The 23,785-nt window shown below is 35.2% G+C and overlaps 2 protein-coding genes across 3 annotated transcripts in view; one reads left to right on the top strand and one right to left on the bottom strand.

Annotated features, from left to right (window-relative positions):
- Positions 1-3,212, top strand: part of LOC113062375 (small integral membrane protein 13-like) — a 5,101-nt gene extending 1,889 nt beyond the window's left edge. For both annotated transcript variants that reach the window (XM_026232193.1, XM_026232192.1), the window contains exon 3: positions 1,584-3,212. In XM_026232193.1, the coding sequence (XP_026087978.1) occupies positions 1,584-1,774 (191 nt within the window). In that variant the 3' untranslated portion in view covers positions 1,775-3,212. The remainder of the gene's footprint in view (positions 1-1,583) is intronic.
- A 4,929-nt stretch (positions 3,213-8,141) lies between these two features.
- On the bottom strand, positions 8,142-21,861 carry LOC113062358 (enhancer of filamentation 1-like). Its single transcript, XM_026232169.1, has 6 exons — positions 21,409-21,861; positions 14,394-14,492; positions 14,200-14,325; positions 11,445-12,551; positions 10,011-10,100; positions 8,142-9,293 (listed from the first exon to the last, which is right to left on the bottom strand). The coding sequence occupies exons 1-6, from the start codon at positions 21,859-21,861 to the stop codon at positions 8,748-8,750; spliced, it is 2,421 nt and encodes an 806-aa protein (XP_026087954.1). The 3' UTR covers positions 8,142-8,747.
- Positions 21,862-23,785: the final 1,924 nt, after the last annotated feature.

The following is a 23,785-nucleotide window of genomic DNA, read 5'->3' as shown; positions in this document are numbered from 1 at the left end:
AGCAGGTTTGCTGACTGTCAACAACACAGACGTCTCATCTCCAGAGTTCACTGTGAGTTGAGTGTTGACTTTAGTCGAGGTCTGTCTGACTGACCCACTTCTGTTAAAGGCACAGGAGCTGTTAAAAGTTTTCTGTACTGTAGTATGCAATGTCCAGCATGTCACTAAAGAAGTTGTGTCCTCATGTCAGATGCAGGCTTGGATCAGATTTATGTAGGTCATTGCACTAAACATGTCAACACTTATGTGTTAGTATACGGAGAAGAAGCTTTTTCTGCATTGACTAAAATGTCTGAATATGTTGAAATCAAAATGAAAATTCTACCAAGAATGAACCTAGTTCATATTTTACTATCAACATGAATGCATTAGCTAACATTGAAGAACAATGAGCAATTTCCACACTGCATTTGTTAATCTTTCTTAATATTAGTTCATAAAAATACAATTGTTGATTGATTTTTCCCCTGTTCGTTCACAAAGAAAAGTATATAAAAAAGTATATATATATATGTATACTGGATACTTTACAAAAAGATTCCATTTGTAACAATACTTCTACGGCATTTATTAATATTGGTTAAGGTTAATTTAAACATTAACAAATGCATTTTCAAAATAGCAAGTTTTTATATGATTTTGTATGAGATATGAGATTTTATATGAGAGGTTTTACATATGACTCTTATTATGATTTTTATTACATTTGTGTTTTATCCCAAGATAAAGATACAAATAATTTCATAAATTAAGGTTATAGGATTTTTAGGATATTTTAATTATCTTTTGCATAAAGAAAATGAAGATTTTAATCATGAAAATTTTCTCACTAAATTCTCCTTTCCATAATGCGTCCAGATATTTTACATTTTATTGTTATTATGAATTTATATTTCTTCCTGAAGTACTTTTTTTTTTTTTAGGATATTTTGCACTGGCATTATTATTATTATTATTATTATTATTATTATTATTATTCTTATTATAAAATTTTTCAGAATAAAGTCGTATAACCATAATATTCCATATATTTCATATTTGATTCCATTTTTATTCTCATTAGAACTATTATTTCACTTTTCATATTTTACCCAATCATCCAAAAAAAAAAAAAGAATAAATTGTATTTTGCACAATTACAGTTAATATCGAGAACGTTCTGACATTTCCCCACCAAATTCTCAATACCATAATGCATACAGGTGAGTTACATTATATTTTTTATGATGATTATCATAAGATTAAGTTACCAAGTTCACATTTTGTCTTCAATATCAATCAAATTATTTTAGATTATTTTGTATGAGAAATTTTGACATTACTTAATATAACAGTTGGGTCACAAAGCAAAATCTTAATGTTTGTAACAAAAAGCTTGGGTTTCATTAACAGAAGTGGCTGAAGATTTCTCAGCAAAATGAAATGTAAATCAAGTGTGTCATGCATCTGAAGTGCATGAGTTCACAAATATTTGTGCAAATGGCAGCTCAATCCGTGCTTTATTATAACGTTAATGCAAATTAACCAGAGTCAAATTGAAGGTAGGAATGCAAAGCCGTATCATCTGTGTGTCCTGTTTGTAGGCTGGTATGTGGTGTGGCAGCTCTTCCTGTCTAAGTTTAAGTTCCTGCGGGAGTTGGTGGGAGACACTGGTTCCCCGCAGGCTGAAACCGAGCCCTCTGAGTCCGAGGGGGAACGCAGCTCGCCCTCGACACCCCGCCACCGACCCAAAACCGCTCGCCAAAGGATGGTCCCTCCTGACAGCACTACATAGAGCCCTGAAGCAGATCTCCTCCAGCTCAGCTCATAACTGTTATGCTGTTTTAGGCTGGACGTGAGGTTATTTCTGCATCACTCTCTGTGCTCTCCTTTATGTCTGCTCAATCATCATGGCTACACTTGTTCACGGCGGGTCTGAAGTCACGGTTTCTTGTATGAACCAGCTCAGCCACACATTCATGTCCTGACTAACACGCTGCGTGGATGTATCATATATTTATGCGAGAGCATATCGATATGTATTTGTTATCATTTAACCAATTTGTTAATGACACAAGCTCACTAAAAACAGGCCGATGAGCAAACTTCCAGTGTTTCTGTGAGCTAACCGCACTACTATACACACTGACTCTGACATCGATGGAAGCCTGTTTCTGCCACCGAAATAAAAAAAAGTTAATTATGATTTTTTTATCTCACAATTCGGACTTTCTTTCTCACGATTCTGATGGGAAAAACAGAATTGAGTTTACATCTCACAATATCTAGTATAATTCGTTTTTTTATTTAGTTTCCATGGTGGAAACACAATAATACAAATAATACAAATAAAAAAAAATAAAAAAGCTAATTATAACTGAGTTTAAAAAGGTAATTGTGAAAATAACTTTTTCTTTGTAATTCTGAATTTGTATCTTACAATTCTAACTTTTATCCTCACAATTCTGACTTTTCTTTTTAGAATTTTGAGTTTATCTTGCAATTCTGAGTTTATATTTCAGTTTTTTACGTAATTCTGAATTTTCTTCTCTGAATTGTGAGTTTATCTCTCAAAATCCTACAGTTGTGTATCAAAATTGCAATTACCATTTTTTTTTTATTCTGTGGCGGAGACGAAAACCAATTGTAAATTCACAATTGTGAGAAGAAATAAAGTTTATGTATCATAGTTCTGTGATTTTTTTTTTTCTTCTCAGAATTGTGAGTTTATATTTTGCAATTCTAATTGTAAATTTGTAAGAATTCTTTTTCTGTGACTGAAATGGGCTTCCATACATATTTGTCTAACAAGTGCAATGAAAGCTTCTTTATTTGTCATGAAGTAAACAAACGTTTGACAGGACTGCACACACCGTTAGTGTCAAGAATCTGCACATTAGGATGATGTCAAAATTCCTTCGCCACCAACACAGAACAGAGTTTAATGATGGTCGCCTCTGCTCTTCATCCTTGTGCTCCGGCTTGGGTTAAAGCCGTCCTGTCTGAGCAGATGGATCTCAGATACGCCTGCTGTTCCCATTAGAGCTAGAAAAGCTGCACTGACCTCAGGTCAGCCTGACCCTGCCTGTGTGTGTCCACAGGTCAGCTTCTGAGGAAATGCCGTTATCACCAATGTAAATGGTCACATGTTTAGTTACATGTTCTTTTTTTTTGGCCCCTTTTATGACAGTAGATGTTTCCCCTTCAATAAATGTATTTCATAAAACACTGAAGTTGTTTATGTGAACTACTTTAATGCAAGTTTTAATGATACTTTTAAAACAAATAATTCTGACAGTCTTGAGTGGCTTATTACTTTCATTTAAATGATGGTTCTTTCCCGAGATATTGTTTTGTACTTCAGTAATAAGTACTTACTCATAAAACACCTGGTTTTGCATTTTATAATCAGTTTGGTGGCCATATAAATTTGAACAGGTATAGCAGTAGTGATTTTGCAGCACTACTAAAAATAGCCACCAGATGGCAGTAAAATTATGAAATAGAATGACTATATATTGACTACTGCATTTATGAACATTTAAGCTGTATTTAACTCCTGTTTGTATTAATAAGGCCTACTTCTTAATGGTAGTAATTTTACGTCAAGCGTTTAATAATAATAATTATTATTATTAAATGCAAAAGCACTCTATAGTCACTTTTTCTGTCAGCTAATTTTGCTGTACTTCTAAAAATGCGCATAATGTAAAACAGCAGGCCACGAAGATGTGAACTTTTTCAAACACTCATAAATTAAACATTTATAAATAAGCTTCTACTAGAACTTCAAATCGATTAGCTTCACTCATACGTTTAAAGAAAAAAATAAAATGACCATATATTAAGTACTGCATATATGTTATTGCAAAATAAATTTGCATAATTAAACTTTATTAATTATAATTTCAGTAAATATATACATGAAAAGTGTTTTTGCTTCACTACTAAAAATGTCCACCAAGTGACAGTAAATGTACGTTAAACGTAAAACAAATTTTGTTGTATTAAATCCCTATTAATTACTATAGCATGTAACAACGTACTTTCTAAATGTCATTTAATTACAGTAATAAAATAATTTAGTAAATTGACAACATTTTGTCACATTAACTAGCATTAATGTGACAAAACAGTGCAGTAGTACAATAGTACTATTGTAGGCTACACTCAACCAACTGTAAAATGTACATAATCCTACATTGCATTCCTATTTATATTTTGTATACTCTGCTTAATACAGTATATAGCAACTCCACTGTACATTCTGCATTTATATTTTATAAAACACTATATTCTTGCACTTCTGGTTATATGCTATCTGTATTTCATTAGCTCTGTATTTGTACTCTGATGACAATAAAGTTGAATCTAATCTAATCTAAAAAAAAAAAAAATCAAGTGCAAAAGCACCTTTAGTGCACTTGCCACTGATTTCGCTCAGAGGCTTGGGAGTTGCCCCTGATTGGTAAGGTACCCTGAGACAAAATAAGAATTTTCCTGTTTAAACCTGTATTTTAAAATTAACATTATGTATTTTTATTAAGTTTTATTACTTACTTGAGTATAAATTATTATCCATAAAGTTACCGAAGAGCCTGATTTTTCTCTTAGACAGTTAATATTTTTAATACCAGTCACCAATTATTTAATTAATAAGTAATGCGTTAAAAAAATTACACTTTTAGTGCCTAAATACCTAAAGACGAAACAAAAAACAAAAATCGCTGTGCACTCCCGAGCGCCACCTGGTGGAGATGCATGCAGTGGACATGTACGTGTCTGCAGCTGCTTTAATCAGCAACAGACCGTGATGTAATTCTAAAGAGAGTTCATGGCCCTCTCTCTATCCATATTATTTTAAAACACATTCAAATATAAAATATATGCTGGTTAAATCAAATGAAAGAGCTCAGAAAAACCTGGCCATCAGTGTTTTTACCAGAAACGCAAGATTTCAAGCACTTATGCATAAACTGTCAGTAGCTTATATAATTTTTAAGAGAGGTGCCTATCCCTCTCTTAGTCCACAACATTTTAAAACCTATTGAAATATATGCAGCATTTACGAAATGAAAGAGGCAAGAGAGGTTTGCCATGTACAGAAGCTGTAATTTTGAGGCCTTAGAATACTTTACAGGAAATGGTTGTGGTAAGCCACGGAAATAACATCATCAGAGCTGCTCTGGTCCCCACTGTATTCACAGGTCAGACCTTCCGGTACTCAGGGGTGCAAACATCAAGGCTGCAAACCTGTGGTGTCATTGTTTGTGTTGCAGCAAACATGCTCAGCAATGCAAAATACCTTACTGCTGTTGCTTGTCAACATCAGGGGTCATTAAAGGTTTATGAAAGCATTTGGAAAAGGTTTAATGCAGAACAGATGTTGATTTTTGGCAAATTGCATGAAAACTAGTGGGGGACGTTTTGACCCCTAACAAAAGTTGTAACAAAGTTTGTACAGCTTTGAAAAAACACACCTATGTGTCAACTTTGCATGCACATTCATAACCCTAAATGAGAAATATTCAAGAAGAGATAAATAGAATAACCAATATTTTAAATAGTTTAGTGTTTAGTTTAGTTGAGTGTGATTCAAATTGACCCACAACACAGCAGGATGCTTTCAAAGTCTATATGAATTCAAAATTGACTATTTTGTTTTCCATTTTGGATTATGCAAGTTGCAAACGATTATCATACTTTGAGTATTTTTTTTGCACGTTTTGGGCTTCCTGAATACTAAAGGGAAATGTGTTTTTCCATTAAGTTCACATGAAGAAGTGAATCTGGTAGGTTGACTCATTTAGTGTGAGGCAGTGATTGGACAACTCAACCCTGCCTCCTCAAGCTCTTTGATTCAGTGCAGAACCAACATGAGACTCATCCAAGACCGCAGAACTCCCCTGATGCTATTATTAGAGGGAGATAAATCACTAAGAAAGGGTCTTGAGAGAGCGATGGTGAGAATTTACCACTCTCTCACCATGTTTACTGAAAGTTTCTTTCTAAACGCTTTCTCTTTGTCTCCCTGAGGAGAACTTAAGTCCTGAATGCAGAAAATGTTTCAATCGTTAATTACGTGTAATTGCCAGTCAGTGGATGCTGATGCTTTTAGAGATTTGTGAGTTGGCATTTCTTCGTTCCCACCAATATTATTAGCATACATTGCCATGCTTAAAAGCACAAAAGAATGACCGATAGCATGTGAAATTTAGTTTCAAGATGATTTATGTGGTGTTTTTGCCATTTATCTCAGTGTCTTTTAGTTGTGAATGCAGATTATTTTCCTATTAAATATATAAAAAATGAAGCTTTAACCCTTGTGGATTTCCATGGACATGAATTATACAGTATAAAATATGTGGGCGCAGTTTGTTAAGCGGCTCACGCTAAAACTAGTTTTTTGGGCAAATGAACTGTTTATGAGTGTTTAGAGTTTGTTGCATCGCTTCAATCCTTCTTCAAGGTATACCACGTAAAAGTAACCGGTTTGGCATTTGTAGCCAGTCATGAATTTATCAATTGAATGTTTGCACAGACATTTACTTTAATTAGTATGCATTTGGCAGACACCTTTTGCAAAACACATGTGTTTATGTGTTAGGATATATTTTTTGAAAGCATTATAGAAGTAAAAAATCTGAGAATTAAAGGCAGCAACTGAACTTAAAGGAAGTATTCATCCAAAAATGAACATTTGCTGAAAATTTACTCACTCTTATCAGGTGTTTAGACTCTCATTCTGATGGCACCCATTCTCTGCATTCATTGGTGAGCAAATTATGTATTGCTAAATTTCTCTTTTAAAGAGAAATTGAATTTCTTATTTGTGGTGCTGCCCATTAGACTACTAGGCTTCCATTGGAAGTCTATTATTGTAAATTAGTTTCCCATTTGTTTTCACATCCTAACGATTGGAGCAGTTTGTTTAATGGTAAAAGCATTTCTTAAAACTTACAAACAAGTCATTTATTCATTTGTAAAATCATTTAAAATTAAATTTATGCATTTAGCAGACGCTTTTATCCAAAGCGACTTACAGTGCATTCAGACTATCAACTTTTACATATCATGTGTTCCTGGGGAATCGATCCCCCAACCTTGCGCTTGCTTGTTTGCTAAAGCAGTGCTCTACCAGTTGAGCTACAGAAACACTATTTAATTTAATAGAAACCTAAAGTTGAATGAATTATGGAACAAATTGACACTGCTATATGTAACTGCAGTGTGCAGGGAATGATCCATCAAAAAATGTACCCATTAGCCACTGGTAATGTTTGCTGAAACTGGTGCACAGCTGCACAGAACCGCAGAGCACCTGCTGCATGAGCTAATGTCCTTCATCTCACCGCAGGCCCCACGCTAAATCATCATGTGCATCTGTTAAAAACATTGCTAGGTGAAAAAAGATGAGTTGGCGTAATAAGAATCCTACCAAATTAGATTGGGCAGACATGTGGTGTTCCTACTGCACATCTCAGAATGTTCCAGCAGGTTAATGTTAATGATGATATGAGGTGGCACTCTGTCCAGACCATGCTCGGTTTACTCTTCGATCCCTTTAGCATGGCCTCTCATCATCGCCGCTAACCCACACGAACCATGATACATGCTCATTTCATTACAGCCTGGAATGGAAAGTATTAGTCAGTGAGGTCCAAAGAGGTCTTTTTTCTTTTCTTTTTTATCAGATTTTATCTGTCAAAGTGGATCATCTGATAATTCTTTGGGAATTATGGGTCGGTGGGACATTTAGTTATATTATTGGAGGGGTGAAAGCTCTTGGGAAAACATCTTCCTTGTTTCTGCCAGATTTCATGTTCATTTAACATGGTTTACTTAGTTAGCTATGCTGTGATAGCAGAATGAATCTCACCAAATCATATTCAGGTCACATTAAACCACAAAGCAGAAGGAAAAAAGGAATTAATGTATATTTTTGCATGAAGAAATTGATTTTCAGCTGCATTTAGATTTTTGTCTTGCATTGTGACATTCTAATAAAAGAATGTTTTACTTTAATTAAATAACTCAGATCTCCCCCCCCCCTTTTTAATAAGCATAAAAGTAATATAAACAAATACTGCCATGATGTAAACATATATATTTTTTCAATACAGTAATGATTTTTTTCTTCTTCTGCATAATAATAACAATAATGGGAGGAGAAATGTTTAATTGTCATAAAAAATGTTCACAATGAAGAAAATATTAATCATTCTAAAACAGGCATCAAGAAAAATATAATTTCCTTTTGATTTTGGGGTAAGATATGACTAGGAGCACAGTTTTTAATTCTTCACCTACCATAAATGTTCAAACAAAAAGAAGGGAAACCATTTCTATAGCAAAGACAGAAAAATCTTTTACTTTGTTTCTTACTGTTTCCTCTCGGCAGAGTGTGTGTCACACAATACAGCACACGTACAAAACAAACTATTTCCATTTTGTAGGTTCTGCTGTTCAGTAATAATTAGCAGTTAAGGACAACTTGTAAGGTGCCTAATACACAAAACAATCAACAATGTTTACAGTCACTCTACAGACGCAAGTCTCAATCATTTCTATTCATACAGTTAATATTATTATCATCATTATTATTATATAAACAAATCTACACAAAATAGAGCCAAATATTTACACAGGGAGAGAAGAAAGCATGAATATTTACAAAAGACAACTTTCAGTGATGCATCTATATGTGTATAAATATATATTTCTAAATGAGTTTTTGTTCAGAAGTTAGTGACATCATGCTGATGACATCACAATCCCGCCATCTGTGAGAGCTGCACTTTAAATTGTTGCGCCAAGTGCGAGAGGTCCGTCACACGATCTACCATCTCCTGTACAGCGGCCGTGTTGGGATAGTGAAGGGCTGCTATTTTGGTGGTGCCTACGACTGTCTTTAGCATCTCGCACAACATGTTGCTTAAGTTCATGATGTGATTTGCCACTTCAGCTGCCGAGGCTTGTCTCGACAGCGTGTCCCCGATAAACACGAGCTTGTGGGCGCTGAGAATGACGAATTTGCCATGCGCAACGAAGATTCGTGGAGGTTGCCCAGCCTTTACACAACCGAAAAAAGCATCTACCGCATTCAGCAGAGTCACAAAGTGCTGTTCACATTGATCCGAATAGAAGGTCAACAGCTGGCGATCGCGCAAACACATCGGAGCTCCGCCTCCCATGGAGAAACTGGAGGAGGAGTCTGAGGAGGAGCCTGTTGAATGTTGGTGGGAGATCCATTTGGTGATGTCGTTCTCTACCGGTTTGATCACTTCCTGTTCGAGCTGTTTGAACTGGTTCAGCTGTTAAGTGTGAGAAAGAAATTCTGAGTTGGAACTATTTAAACTGATTATTATCATAAAGAAAAAAAATACAGAAAAATAGTGCATGTCTCTACTGGTGCGCCTTTTTAAACAGTAAAAAACTAAAACTAAACTAAATAACTAATATTTAAATGCCTACCATATTTTTTAGGGATAAAAGTGCACCAGTTAAAAACTAGTCTCTGAAAAAAAAAAGATTTTTTTTTCTTTGCCTAATTTTGACATATACTGCTTTAAAACAGCTGAAGAACGTGTAAAGATCATATAGTTGATATGGGCATTTCTCTTGGCTTAAATTGACATGCAACAGGAACCATTTGCTATGCTGGTTGTGCTAGGAGAGAGTTGAGATCTGCATCTGTGAAGCTGTTATATTGAAACTGATATATGGTGAACAAATGGACATCTGCCTAAGATCTCACATGATGCAGTTATTAACTGATTTTGTCAACAAAAAGCTTTCACTTGTGATGAGCCATTTACACCTGATGTGTGAAAAAATGGTTTCGCCACCCTGTTCTTTCACCTAATGTGTTCACAAGTTAAGTCATATTCTTCTGGCATTTCTATTCTTATTAATACTGAGGTTGATAAAGCATCTGCCATGCTGCATTTCTGCATTAATCATAAGCTACTTCCCTGTCGTTTGTTGACTTAAACACAAGCGGATGACGTTTATGTGACCATGTCATTTACCTGCTCTTGTCCGAGTTGGACTTTGCTTTGTTTGGTGATGTTCTCCTTCTCTAAAAGTTCCTTCTGTTGTCGTTCGAATTCATCTTTTCCCTGTGAAGATAACCAAAGGTCAGTCAGAAGCAAGTTGAAACTGTTTGTTTCAAAGCAGATACTAGTGTCTAAATGCACCAGTGAACAGCCAAAGGCCACGGTGGTATTAAACTTAGCCCTTTTTAATTCAAATGAGAAACTCTGTCTTTATTTGTCTTGTGAACTTAATTTGAATAAGCAGTCGTTTCTTTATTTTCTTCAGAACCCTGTTCTGACAGCATCTAAACTATCCTCTTTTAGCCTTTTGTTTTAGATTGACGTGCTCAGATTTTAATCCAAACAGCATGTCACTTATAACATGCTCAAATGTAAGGGATCTCGTTCCTAATCTCTGCGTCCAGGATTAACACATAATAGACTTAAGTGCATGGGCTGTTTTCAACAGTTTTGTGCTGTAGACCTTATTTTGTAGCATGCAAGTCTGATTTTTTTTTTTTACATTCCCTTTATTTGATTTCCCAAATGTCTTAAAGCATATGTTTGCTGTGAATACTTCACAGGCTTTTAGTTTTAAATTAGTTTTAAGTATAATATACTATGATGGTTTGTTGGTTGTGTTGTCTGCTATGCAAACATCGTAAAAGTCCAGTCACAAATAGAAAAACATGGGCACTAGCAAAATTGATTACTGACTTGGCAAACGTCACTAATAAAACATCAAATAGTTGTGCAATGCAATGGTTTTGCATGCATGTAAAACAAAATTTGATAAAATTTAGTTAATGAAAAATAAACATTTTTTACTATTCTTTCTAGGGATGAACAGAAATTTTAATTCTGGGCCAAAGCCAAACATTCTGGATGCACTTGGCCGAAAATGGAAATTATTTTATTAAGTAATCAAAAAAAAAAGTAATACAATTTTGTAAGACTTTTTAATTTAACTGAATAATTTTAATGATACTGAATAAAAAAAAAATACAAGCCAATAAAATAACCACACTTTTATTGAAAGTAAAAATTTAATTAGACAGAAAAAAATTACAATTAAATATCAATATATTATTTCTATTCAGTTCTATGCAACAGAATTACAGCACAGCTGTACTACACAATGTTCAGAACAGTAGTGCTAGTTCAAACTGGAACAATTATACTACAAAAAACAACAAAAACTAACTCCAAAAAACAAGCATACATCCCTGCATTAAATCCCTTTTCATTTCTTTTCAGAGACAATCTGCATTTTAGGTATGAAGATAGAATGATAGATAGAAGACTAGAAGGAACGATAGATACAACGATATATAGATAGAATGATAGATAGATAGATAGATAGATAGATAGATAGATAGATAGATAGATAGATAGATAGATAGATAGATAGATAGATGTGCTTCTCACCTGTAGGTGGACGTAGTCATAATCTTCCATCCAGCTTTTAACACACTTCTCGCTGATCATGTCTGCTTTGTCGTGTGATACAGGGAAGGGTTTGGTCTGGGCTCCATAACTATCATCCTCTGTTGGGACGCAAGTAAAGGGGTGGACGATGCCTTCTATTGGTGCTCTTCGGAAAAGCAGCTCCGCGCTGCCCCCTATTGTTGAAGCCAGCTGCTTGGCATCATCAGGCACCGTTCGTGACACCATTACAAAACGTTCTAGTTCGTCACTCTTGTTTTGATGCTTGGCGCTCGTTGCCAAGATATTAAGTGCCCAGCTATTGTTTTCTAAAGTTTGATGTGTTTGTTGAAGAATCTGATTGGAATCTTCTAGACGTTGCAACTGGCGTCGCAACTTAGAGTGCATTCCTGGATCGGACAACATTGTGGCATTCGCAGCCGCTCCACGGCCAAATGTGAGAAAATCTGCGAGCGCAAACTTGACCCGCTCCAATGAAATGCGGACCTCATTAGTGTGACGCTCCATGAAGCTGTACGTTCGCCAATGAGGCGATGCCGCAAGAGTTTGCAGCGCACAAACTGAAGACTCCAGATCATGCTGAAGGCGACTCAACCTTTGGACAGCGGAGTCTAGATCTAAAGCTAGACGACCCTCGGCAGGTGATCCGGCGGAAGAAGAGGAAGTTGACATACTGCTGCGAGTGCTTCCCGTGCTGGAAAACGACAAGCGGTTGACGCCTTCGGTAACGTCACCGAGCAACCGAGTATCTCCCGGTGGAATATCGTAAACTGACTTTTTTCGGTCTCTTTCAGTGGAAGTGTGACGGTTCTGTGGCATTCCACGTGGAATATCATACAAGTCCTGAGATCCCCCTGTGGCCAGTTGGCTGGCTGGAATGTCGTAGATGCCGGCGCTGCCGTTCATCCCCTTTCGGGACATCGGCTCAGAGCTGGGAGGGAAATCGTAGTTGGAGCATGGTGAAGCTTTGGAGAGCGACTGTGGTGGAACATCATATATACCTTCTTGCTTGTGCTTCGAAGGCTGCGGAAAGTCATAATTCCCTTCGTCTTTCGCAATGTTATTATGACAAGGTGGTGTGGAGTACACCTGTGGGAGTGAGAATTTGGATTAAGTACTCATTTACTACAATACTGATACAGCAATGCCAGCTGACAACTGCTACATGTTTGGTTACTTGCTACTGTTGCCTTTGGCTTACTCAGTTTGGGTCAGTTTAACAATGCCATTGCTCAGGTTTATTGACACTGTTATTGAACTGAACTGAAACAACAGTGACTTGGAACTGAAGAGCACACACGTCTTCTGTAGAGCTGCTTTACAGCTGAATCAAATTGTTTCACAATTGATTAACTTTATAACATCTGTACTGTTGTTAAATTAAATTGAATCAACAATGAACTAAATTAAGCTGTATAATGGCAATATTGCATTTATTGCTGCTTTACAGCAAAAATGTAATCGTTTCACATTATTATTTCTATGGTCATTAGTAAATTAACTTAGATACTGCTTATTTTGTGCACTGCATTTTTATGCAAAGTTGTGTAACTTTTCCCTGTGGTATTGAAAATAGTGTTGCATTTTAATATTTTTCAAGGTATTGCATCTAAATTGGAAATTGGAAAATTGGAAATCTTGACAACAACTAATAAGCACGATAATAAGACTCAATATGTTTAAGTCGTTGACAGTCTAATAAGTCCAGTTCTGAATTTCATGGAAGTTCTGAATAAGACATGGAAAATCCTGCTATCCAGCCAAAGGATAAAACCTGGCATTGACCTGACAGCGTTATGGGAGTACATGGGGCGTACCAACAGGACACTGGTCAGTAAATAAACACAGCGGCCTGTAAGTGATTTTTCTCAAGCATATCTTTCGAAGTGAGTCCAGGTTTCTGCAAACCCTAATTAAACACGACTCTAATAATAGGCTTTCACATACATCCAGTTTATTTCAAACTAACTCAAAGCACTGCACCACATTTTGCTAGGAGTAGCGGTGAAACTTAAGAGGGGCTTCAGCACAATTATTTCTGTTTTGACCTCCTTGCAGAGTTAAGAGCAATACTCTGACTCCAACATTGCTGGCAAGCTAGGCTTTAATTTGCTAACCAGGGGAAAGTATTAAAAATTGGAGTATTTATTTCTTGTAACATTTCTGGGAAATAATAGTGTTCGGTTACAAGACAAAGAACAAGGGCTGCATCAGGATTATTATGTTTAACTAAAACAAAAGCAATTAAAAAAAATGTATTACTTGAAATAAAATAAACATTTACCAAAACAAAATATAAATACTTTTTCAGCAAGTTGCAAAGGCGGTATTTTTAATTTTTATTTAGTTTAACTAAATTAGTTTATATAAAATCTGACTAAACTTTACTAAAAGGTCCAAAATAATTAAAACTGAACTAATAATTAATAAACTAATAGACATAAATATACATAAAATATAAATACTATATAGAAAATATAAAATTAAAGCAAATTTAAAATATTAATACAATTATAATAGTATCTCAATGATACAAAAATACTGGGAAGCATATAAATATATTTTCATAATTATTTTGACACCTTTGAGTGTTTGCATGAATAATTTTGCAAACCAGATTGTGTAGCACAAAAGACGTGGTACAAGTTACATGCTAATGTTTTAAACAACTCATAATTTGCATGTGCTATTTTTCTTGACATCATAATGAATCTTAAGAACGGAAGGATTCTTATACCCCTTGTGATGCTGGTGGTATGTCATACAGTCCTTTTGATCGCAGGTCTTGGGAAGGAGGGGTGTCATAGAGGCCCTGGGATCTGTTGTGCTGTCCAGTTTGTTTGCTTGCCGGAATATCATACACCTGTGTGGGTTTTTAAAACATAAATACAAGTTTGCAGACATCTATATGAGTACATGTGTGACACTCACCCCCTGTGGACGAATAGGAGGAACATCGTAGAGGTCATGAGATGAATCTGACGCAGGACTGTAAGCGTATGTTTGCCCTACGCGGACTGGGGTCACCACCTGAAACAAGAATGCATACGTTAAAGCTGGAGCCAAAATGTTTTATTTATAGGTGGAATATGTCATATAAAGTGCTATTAGTCGAGGGTCTCTTGACGTAGGAGAAATTGAGCTTGAAAACACACACACACAAAAAATAATTCTTAACTTTATGTATGACTATTAGTAGTAATAATAAAAAGTATTATTCAAATGTTTACTTAATAAAATATATACTATGTATAAATATATACACATACACATATACACAATTTATGTACATTTGTATAATTGATTTTTTAATTATATATGAGATAAATAATATATTTAAATCAGTTTTTTATTTCTCTAATGTTAAATTAAGTAAATATAAATAATGTAATATATAACAAGTAAGGAAATGTTAAATTATTTTATATATTACTATTAGATTATTATTAGGTTATATATATATATGCATATTAATACAAATTAATAATTTTACCTGTAATGCATAACAAAAAAATACAAATTAAATAATAATAAATAGTTTTATAAAGAGTAAAAAAAAATTTATTAATGCAAAAAATCTAGAATTTAGAATGAATATTATACTCTTTTCTATTAAAGTAAAAAATGAGGCCTCATTTAAGCTCATTTTTTGATCACAAAAATCTGTTCAGCAACAATATACAGCGGCAGATTGCAAAATGGCTACGGTGAAAATATGGTGCATTGTGTACGTGACTAGATTAATGCAACTGCAAAGAGAAACTCTAATGGAGTCATCTGTCTCACATGCCTTCTGGGTTCCGAACATTAATATTTCTGTCATCTTCGACATTTTTAATCTATCAGTTCTCTCTATATTCCTCCAGTTTTCTTTACATCTTTTATGCTCTATATCCATTTTCTGCAGCAGACAAACAGAAGCATCTTTGGAATGTACTTGGTCTCCATTCGTTCTTCTCCAAACTCTGCCCCCTCCTCGTCCTAAATGCTCCGCTAATACACCACACACCGCTGTCACCACACAAGAACACTCACGGGTCACTTACAGGTCTCGAAAATGGGAACCATACTGCTTCCTGCCTGAGAGACTCTAGATCTGTTCCAAAAACTAGTGGGTCGCCTTGCAGTCTACCACCTACAAAGACAGCTGCTTTCCAGCCAAACTGAAACTACAGGTCATTGATTTGGGACGCTCTACATAGGCAGAAACTCATAGAAATGATTTTTCTCATGCAAAGTGGACAACTTAAAACTTTAAGCATTAAAAATGTATAATATATTTGTGTGTTTATTTCATATCATTATTGTGTATTTGATTATTATATATTACAGTATATATTTCATTACATTACATATTTATTTTATTTAAAATAACAAATATTAAACAAAAACAGACTGAAATATATTGTATATGATAATCTAAAATATAAATATTGTTTCTTATAATTATACTACAATAATTGCTATATATATATATATATATATATATATATATATATATATACTTGAACTTCTATTTTTTCTCTATTTCTTAAATTATATGTATGTATACTTTTTTTAATCATATAAATGTTCAATTAAAACAGATTTAGAGTTTTCATTTATATAATATATATAATTTAGAAAAATAACATAAAACAATGAATATTGTTTAGAATAATAATTTTGTGTAAATAATGTATGTGTGAATGTGACTAAGCAAAACACAAAGCGTCTTTAAGAGGAAGAATTTCTCTGTTCTAGTATTCTCTCTCTCTCTCTCTCTCTATCTCTCTATCTCTGCAATAATTGTGGCATGCAGGAGATATGAACTGCAGTATCTTAATAAGGGAGGTTGGGAACTCCTAAACCCACTATCTATTTATCCAAGCTGCCTTAAACTGGAAAAATGTCTTTCTACGACAACTCTCACTCATATAAAGACACACGGTCTTCCAGAGATGGTAACGTCCAGATGGTTTTCATAAGCGGGACCGTCACACTTTTATTTTTACTCTGTGAATTTAGGTGCGCATCCCTGTTCATAAATCAGCACTATGGAACTGCAGGTTCAGCATAGTTCACCAATTACCCAGATCTCCCGGCCTGTTCCCATCAGTAATAAATCACCGCTTCCTAGGAATCCTGGGAAAATGAAGTTGGAATAAACGGAGAATGGGGCACGTCAGTGGTCTGATCAGTTTCACACTTGTAGGAAAAAAAAGGATATTTTAATTTTAATATCATATGGCTCATTCATTTTATGCAAATATGATAAAATAATGACTAAATCCATCCAGTATTACCCAATTTACACCTCTGCCACCTGGACGGTCTAATGGGAAATGAGTAAATGTGTGGTAGTGTGAGGTGTGAACTTTGACCTCTAGGCAAACATTCTCTCCCGCTCAGGTGACTCCTTCCCCGGATCCTGTTACACCCTGACTGGCTCATAGTGACTAAGACCGGATCACTTTTGAACCTGAGACCGACCTAATTGCTGTAGGAGCCTCTTTTTTTTGTCCTTGGAGAATAACAGCGCTGAAAACGCTGCATGACATAAGAGTGTCGGTATGCAGCGTTTAGGTGAAAGCTGTTTGAGTAAACAAAGACTTCACTGAGTAGCTCTGAGTCACGTTTGACAAGTAAAAAGAGCTGGAAAACCATTTGGTTGATCATTAGGAAGAAAGAATGAGAAACAGCTCTCTAGAATCATTTTGAATATTCCAACTTGATCTGCTGTGACTCTCTCTCTCTCTCCAGTCCCTTTACATCTGTTCTGTTCCTGTGACGGAAAAAGCTCCATCCTATTAATAAGTTGAACTCATCAACGAAGGCAATTAGATTTCAAACCCTCAGGGATGTCCCATATGATGGCCATGAAACTGAAAAGCACAAAGACTTCCTGCTAATTTAGGTGTATTAACATAATGCAATGAGCCATAATTAATTTTACATCACATGGAAGCATTCAAACACACCCAGTGATTTATAGATGCACATTGAGACGAGGGGTTGGGGGTGATTATTTAAATGAGATGCATCAATTATGCAGTGACCCTCATTCCAGCAGTTTCTCTTTGATTAATAGTAGACCTAAGTAGGCAGCAGCAGCAACAAAAAAAAAAAAACACTGAAAAAGTCTAGTGGGAAATGCATGAGGAAATAAGTTACCTCTCCCTGAGCACTTCCTGTTATCTCTGCAGGAGGAAAAACACAGCCATGTGTCTCACACTAAAGAGGTCATGACATCTCTTCTGGGTCAGATCACAGGGGCTTGTGACAAATAACTTAATATATGTATATAAATATATGTTGAATATTCACATTACATAAAGATAATAAATAATTCAGACTTTTAATCTATGTATAAAATGATATAATAATTTTTTTTATTTAGAAGAATTTTATGTATGCATGAACGTATGTATAATATAAAAGAAAATAAATATATAAAACTATTAAATAAAATTATTATTTGATTATTTATATATTATATGCAATTACATTTTATACATTTTTAAATAAAGGTAAATATAAAATAATTTATATAAATTTACATATGTGTGTTTATAAATGTATAAAAAAAATACAATGTTATTAAATAAAAATACATTTAAATGACATCTTTTATTTTATATAAAATTGTATATAAAAAAGTAAAATAAAATGTATATACAATAAAATAAATGTAATAGTTTATATATATAACTAAAAAGAATACAATGCATATTTAAATATTAACATTGAAAAAATTTTAAATATAATTTTACTTTTATGTGTACATGTATACAATTTAAAATTACATTATTAAAAAAATATATTTAAACAATATTTAAACAATATATATTATTTTAATAAAAAAATTATCTATATATAAACCACTAAACTAATGTTTTAAATATATATTACAGACATATATTAGTCATCTTTTAAATAATGATAAATGTTTACAGAAAATAAATTTTTTACAAAATTACAGAAAATAGATTTTGCATATTATTCATGTATTAATTATATATATATATATATATATATATATATATATATATATATATATATATATATATATATATATATATATATATATATATAAAATGCATAGTAGAAATGAGGAAGACAAATCTAGTTGCAAATAAACTACCAAGTGTGAGTCACACAAATAATCTACTACTTTGCGATCTTGTCCAGGGTGTGGTGGCATGTGATCTGCCTACACTTCCAATAAATCTTTACGATATCTCCTGGAGACTGAGGTATGCAACCAAAAACATGTGGACTAGCCGTCTGAGATATAGATGGAGAGAGAACAAAACCTAGTTAGCGGAAATAACAAACAGCCTCGGCCCAGAAAATTATGATTTATTATGTGACTCATAAAGAAACGTTAATCTAAAAAATGCCTAAAACATTCCACTCGAGTCTGCAGATGTCGAAGCTCCGAATTTTCATTGATATGGATGTACAACTGTGTTTATGAAGTCACATAAAAATTATTTACTTCACAAACAGCATCAATCTGTTGTGTCAACAATACACGGGCAGCAATGGGACGAGAGATCTCATCTTTACCCATAAGGCCCGGCTGTGGAAAGGATATTGTGTGGTTGTGTAAATCTCAGAGATGGGCCTTGCATGAGGCAGGCTCTGGCTGGCATGAATAGTGCAGCTGTGAGCAGCTTTGGATCACTGTACTCTTCAGGTCAGACGGGGACAGAGCCGCCCTCCTTGAAAAAACCAGTCTTCAGCAACCAAACCTTCAGTGTGTCATTATGTGCCCAAATCCTGTTCTGTGCCAGCAACAAACACTTCAACCACAGGCATAACAGTACTACAGCACAAACAGACACTTTCTGGATTCAAATGAAACATAAAAAAGTTCTAGAAATAGACTTAGTATGAAACATGTTGTTTCAGAATCACCATAATTACAAGAGGACAACTTAGAGCTCTCAGATATTATTTGTTTGGCAAGTTTAAAAAAGCTAAAATGGATCCATGGTCAACTTTTGGTAGATGATAGAAAATAATACTCTGTAAATTAACCCTCCTCATCAGAAATGACTTCCTTTTTTTTTACATTTTGTCCGAAAATGCCAGTTAATGTTGTCACACTGAACTCAAACCTGCTTACTCCTGGTTATAAGAACTGCTCAAAACTATTTGGATATTTTTTTTTTCACTTTTTTGGAGTTGTCCCCATTTTACTTGTCATACTATATTATTCAATCACAAAAGTGAAGGTAGGCATAATGCAAATTAAACGTAATTTATCAGTTGTCACATGAATTGCTTTGTTTGCTCTTGAACAAGATTTTGAACTTCTTTAAATTGGCCGAACTCTGAAGGTCAGGATTGCATTGCCGGTAAGCACGCACAGATGCAGCAATGAAGAACAATCAAAGTGGAAAATCTAAACTGCACACTAATCTGATCCAAAATCACGTCACCATTTACAGCAATAGTTCTAAAACGGGGATCACTTTTACTTTCAGCACAGGAAGTGAGAGCAGGAAGGAAATGGTTGCTTCAGTTGCACTTTCCACTATGCCACACCTTCGTGTTGCACTTGATGTCAGAGGAACGTCAACTGAACATTGCATTTACAGATGTGGGAACACCCCCTTACCTCACTCTTATAAGAGCTGGTCAACTGTTATTCCACTCTCAGGAAACCAACAAACAAGGTGTGCCATTTCTCTGAACACCACCAAACAAACCAGCCAGACAAACCTCGCTGCAGACAAGACTATATCCATGATCATTTAAGGTGGACCAACCGAGCACTCCTGATCTCAGAGACTAGTAGCTCCCTAAACTCTCCATGTCAAAAACAGAAGCTCTACTTTAAAGCGACGATCCCAGACATGACCTCAGTGTTATGAGTTTGCCTGAGTGATGTTTTCATCTATACTTTATGAACACAAGATCTGTCACAAGTTCTGTATCGAAGTGTCAAATTGGAAAAACAGATGAATCTGAATAATATTCACCTTTGATTATCATCCGCAATATGAGATGTAATGTTAATCATACTGCAGTTCTTTAAAATGAAATATAATAAAATATGACTTGTTTTTGGCGAACTTGAGAACTGCCAGATATGTGGTTCGTAGAAAGACAGCTCTAAGTGTTACATGAAAATAAGCTGACAGTGTTTAAGAATGACACACTTTCTCAGCTTGTTCAGTAGCCTGATCTCCTCTTATCTTATTTTTTTCCATCTCTGCTGTGGTTTTCCTATTCAGAGTGCACCGGATCGACAGGACATTATGAAGCCCTTAAACATAAAGCCTGCATCGCTGTGGTGGAGGGCAGGGCAGGGTGTGCACACAGCTTCGATGCAGACCGGTTTTGGCCAGACATGGAGATGCTTTCAATCTGGATTATAAAACCGGCTTATGGGTCAACCAGTCACGGTAAATAGCTAGTATTATTATTTCTTATATAATATATAAAATTACATTTAAAATTATAAAATGCATAATTATAAATGTTTATTACTCAGTAAGTGAAAGGGGACCTTAGTTTTTGCATGCGTTTTCATAATGGTAGCACATGCACGAATATGGTAATCATAAAGTAATTAATTAGGTCTATACATCCCAAGATGTGTTCAGTAAGTGAACTGAATGTCCAGTGAGAGTAAAACTGTAATTCCTATACTAACAGTTGTGTTATTTCATCATTTTGATGACTTCAACTATTTAAAATTGTGAAAAATTGTCAAAATAAAGAATAAGTAGTTGTTCCCCTAACTTTTGACTAGTTCTACATATAACAACGCCATGGTATTACCAATACTTCACCACAGTAATTCTCTGTAAGAGGAAAAAAAAGCATGTAGTGCATGCACATTCAAGCTCTACACTAGATGAACTTTTGACCTTGTCAACATATGTCACACGTTCACCACAAGTGTTATCATAAAGTGAGAAGTGAACATCTTTGCTGTAGTTCAGTTTACCTTGTTGGGAGTCCCATCTACAGTCAGCGCACTTCTTTGTGGAACCTGGTACACGTCTTTAGATGGAGGGATTTGGTAGATGCCCTGTCCCTGTGGGCTCTGGTGGGACGGTGGCACCTGGTACACACCCTGAGGTGTGAGTGGCCTCTGCTGGAGGGCGTGACCCTGTGGGGGGGAGGGGGATGCAGGTGTCTGTCCTTCAAACATTGGTCCGATAAGCAGTTTGAGGCGGTTGCCGGGTGCGATGCCCTGGCGGCCGTGGAGTGAACAGAGCCACCATCCCTCCAGACCGCCAGTGTTCTGCTCGATGACAGTCAGGATGTCACCCTTCCGGAATGCCAGCTCTTCCGGAGATTCCGGGACGTTGTCGTATAGCGCTTTAGCCATTAAATTCTGTAAAGAATGAACATACAATAATATAAGTCTGTTTGAACTCATTAAGGCGTTTAACATTCCAGATTTTGCATGAGAAAATTCTCACCCTAACTCAAGCATAATATGATTTGTTCAGTATTATCACAATCATTGAGGCATGATCTAGGCGTATTATATGATTAGATAAAGTGATTTTTGGACTTATTCAGTGGGTTCTTGTGGGCTGCAATATAAAGCGGTTCCCTAATGTCACAATTAGATGTCTAAATAACATCTGTGTAACTCTATCTGTGTAGTTTGGTGGAATGCTGGGAGTTCCCTTCAAAAGAAGCTATTTCATCCACTGCGTCTCAATAATAACTGAAACTCAAACTGAACGTCTGGCTGAGACGATCTACATTGGACTAGAAAAAATAATCATAAAATCCACTCGACGACTCCATAGCCAAAACCTATTTCTTTGAGGGGCCATGCTGGAAAACCATTTTTCTGTCAATCATTTAAAAACCACTTTGAGAGAGAAAAAAATAAAATAAATAAAAAACAGAACAGCGCTGGCAGGATTCATGTCATATTGTGCCAGTCCACAGGATATTACAGATTTCATATCACATTCTCTCATGTAAGGTTGGAGTTTAAACTTTTATAAAACAATATTACACAGGTTTAGTGTGTATGAATTTTTAAATATATTTGACCTATTCTGCATTATTATTATTATTATTATTTCATATGTCAGGCTTTATGATAATATTATGGTAACAGCACCACTGTAAACATTTAGGACATATATTGATAAAAACGAGATTCTTAAGCTTCAGTTCCACTTACATTGAAATGCTAAAAACATGCCGTAATTTGGAAATGTAAAAACTCAGTTCTAATTTGGTAAGTTGGGATGTAATTTAATGGTTGGCAGAAATGGCTTTATCTTGGCCAAAATATCAGCCTATCAATAACACTCCCATGGGCCAAACACAAAAATTATCTTCACTTTGAGCAGTGTGTCTATCAGCTTTTCCTTGGGTTCTGTCTTAGCAGACTTTGTGTGCCTTCGTCTGCTTTCCCACAATGCTAAGTAAACCAGTTCCCACGTTCAAACCTTCCTGTTTGAACAGCATCATTATCTGTGATTGGGCGTCTGGTCGCATGGCTATTGTCTAACATTCATGGCCTCGGTCACCCGCATTAGGGCATGACAACATCCCCCGCTGAGAGAACCACTGCACACAAATACAGTGAGCTTAAGAACATGACCTTTAAGGGTCACCAATGCCATTGTCTAATAGGAGCGTTTTGTGTTCAACTTTTAGCATTCAGACTGTTTAAGGCTTATTTGCTCAAAAATAATACAAAAAAGAATTCACTGAATGGGAAACAAGGCAGAGAATCAAACAATGCATGAGAAAATCTTAAGTCGAATCACTTAACCACTTAATTTTATTTCCAAGTTTAAACTTTAAACTGATGCTTTATTACATTTCATGAAATTGCGTTATAACACTTTGAAAAAGCCCTAATGCTTATTATGAGCAGTGGTACTGTCAGTAGCCTTAGTAAACATCACTAACTAGTTTTAATTATACTATTATAACAAATATAAATTTTTGGTCTTCTCATCTACCCACACACACAATGTGATGTCTGTAAGCAGAACTGATCTGGAAATATTTCATTCAAAGCATTCACTATTGTATCACAGCAATACGTGTTTCCTCTTGTGCAAAGTTTCCATGCAAAAAGAAGAAATTAACTTCAATACAACTACAGTGCAACTTTTAGAAGAAGTACTGCATTTCTAAAACATTTGGCGTGCATCTTACAGCAAACCCTTATCTGTAAGACCACCCTAAACTAGTCATCATCTACCTTAGACTTTAGATATGACTGTGGCAGAAAATATGCGTCATCTACATCCAAAATAAATTCCAGTCCTTTATGACTGTGATAACTCAATCTGCCATCTCACTGCATGGCAACAGACCTAAACAGAGTTGTTGGC

Source organism: Carassius auratus, chromosome 44 (genome assembly GCF_003368295.1).
Source record: "Carassius auratus strain Wakin chromosome 44, ASM336829v1, whole genome shotgun sequence".
NCBI classification, from domain to species: domain Eukaryota; kingdom Metazoa; phylum Chordata; class Actinopteri; order Cypriniformes; family Cyprinidae; genus Carassius; species Carassius auratus.
Note: the sequence above shows the minus strand (reverse complement) of the source record. Positions and strands in the feature narration are given on the sequence as shown.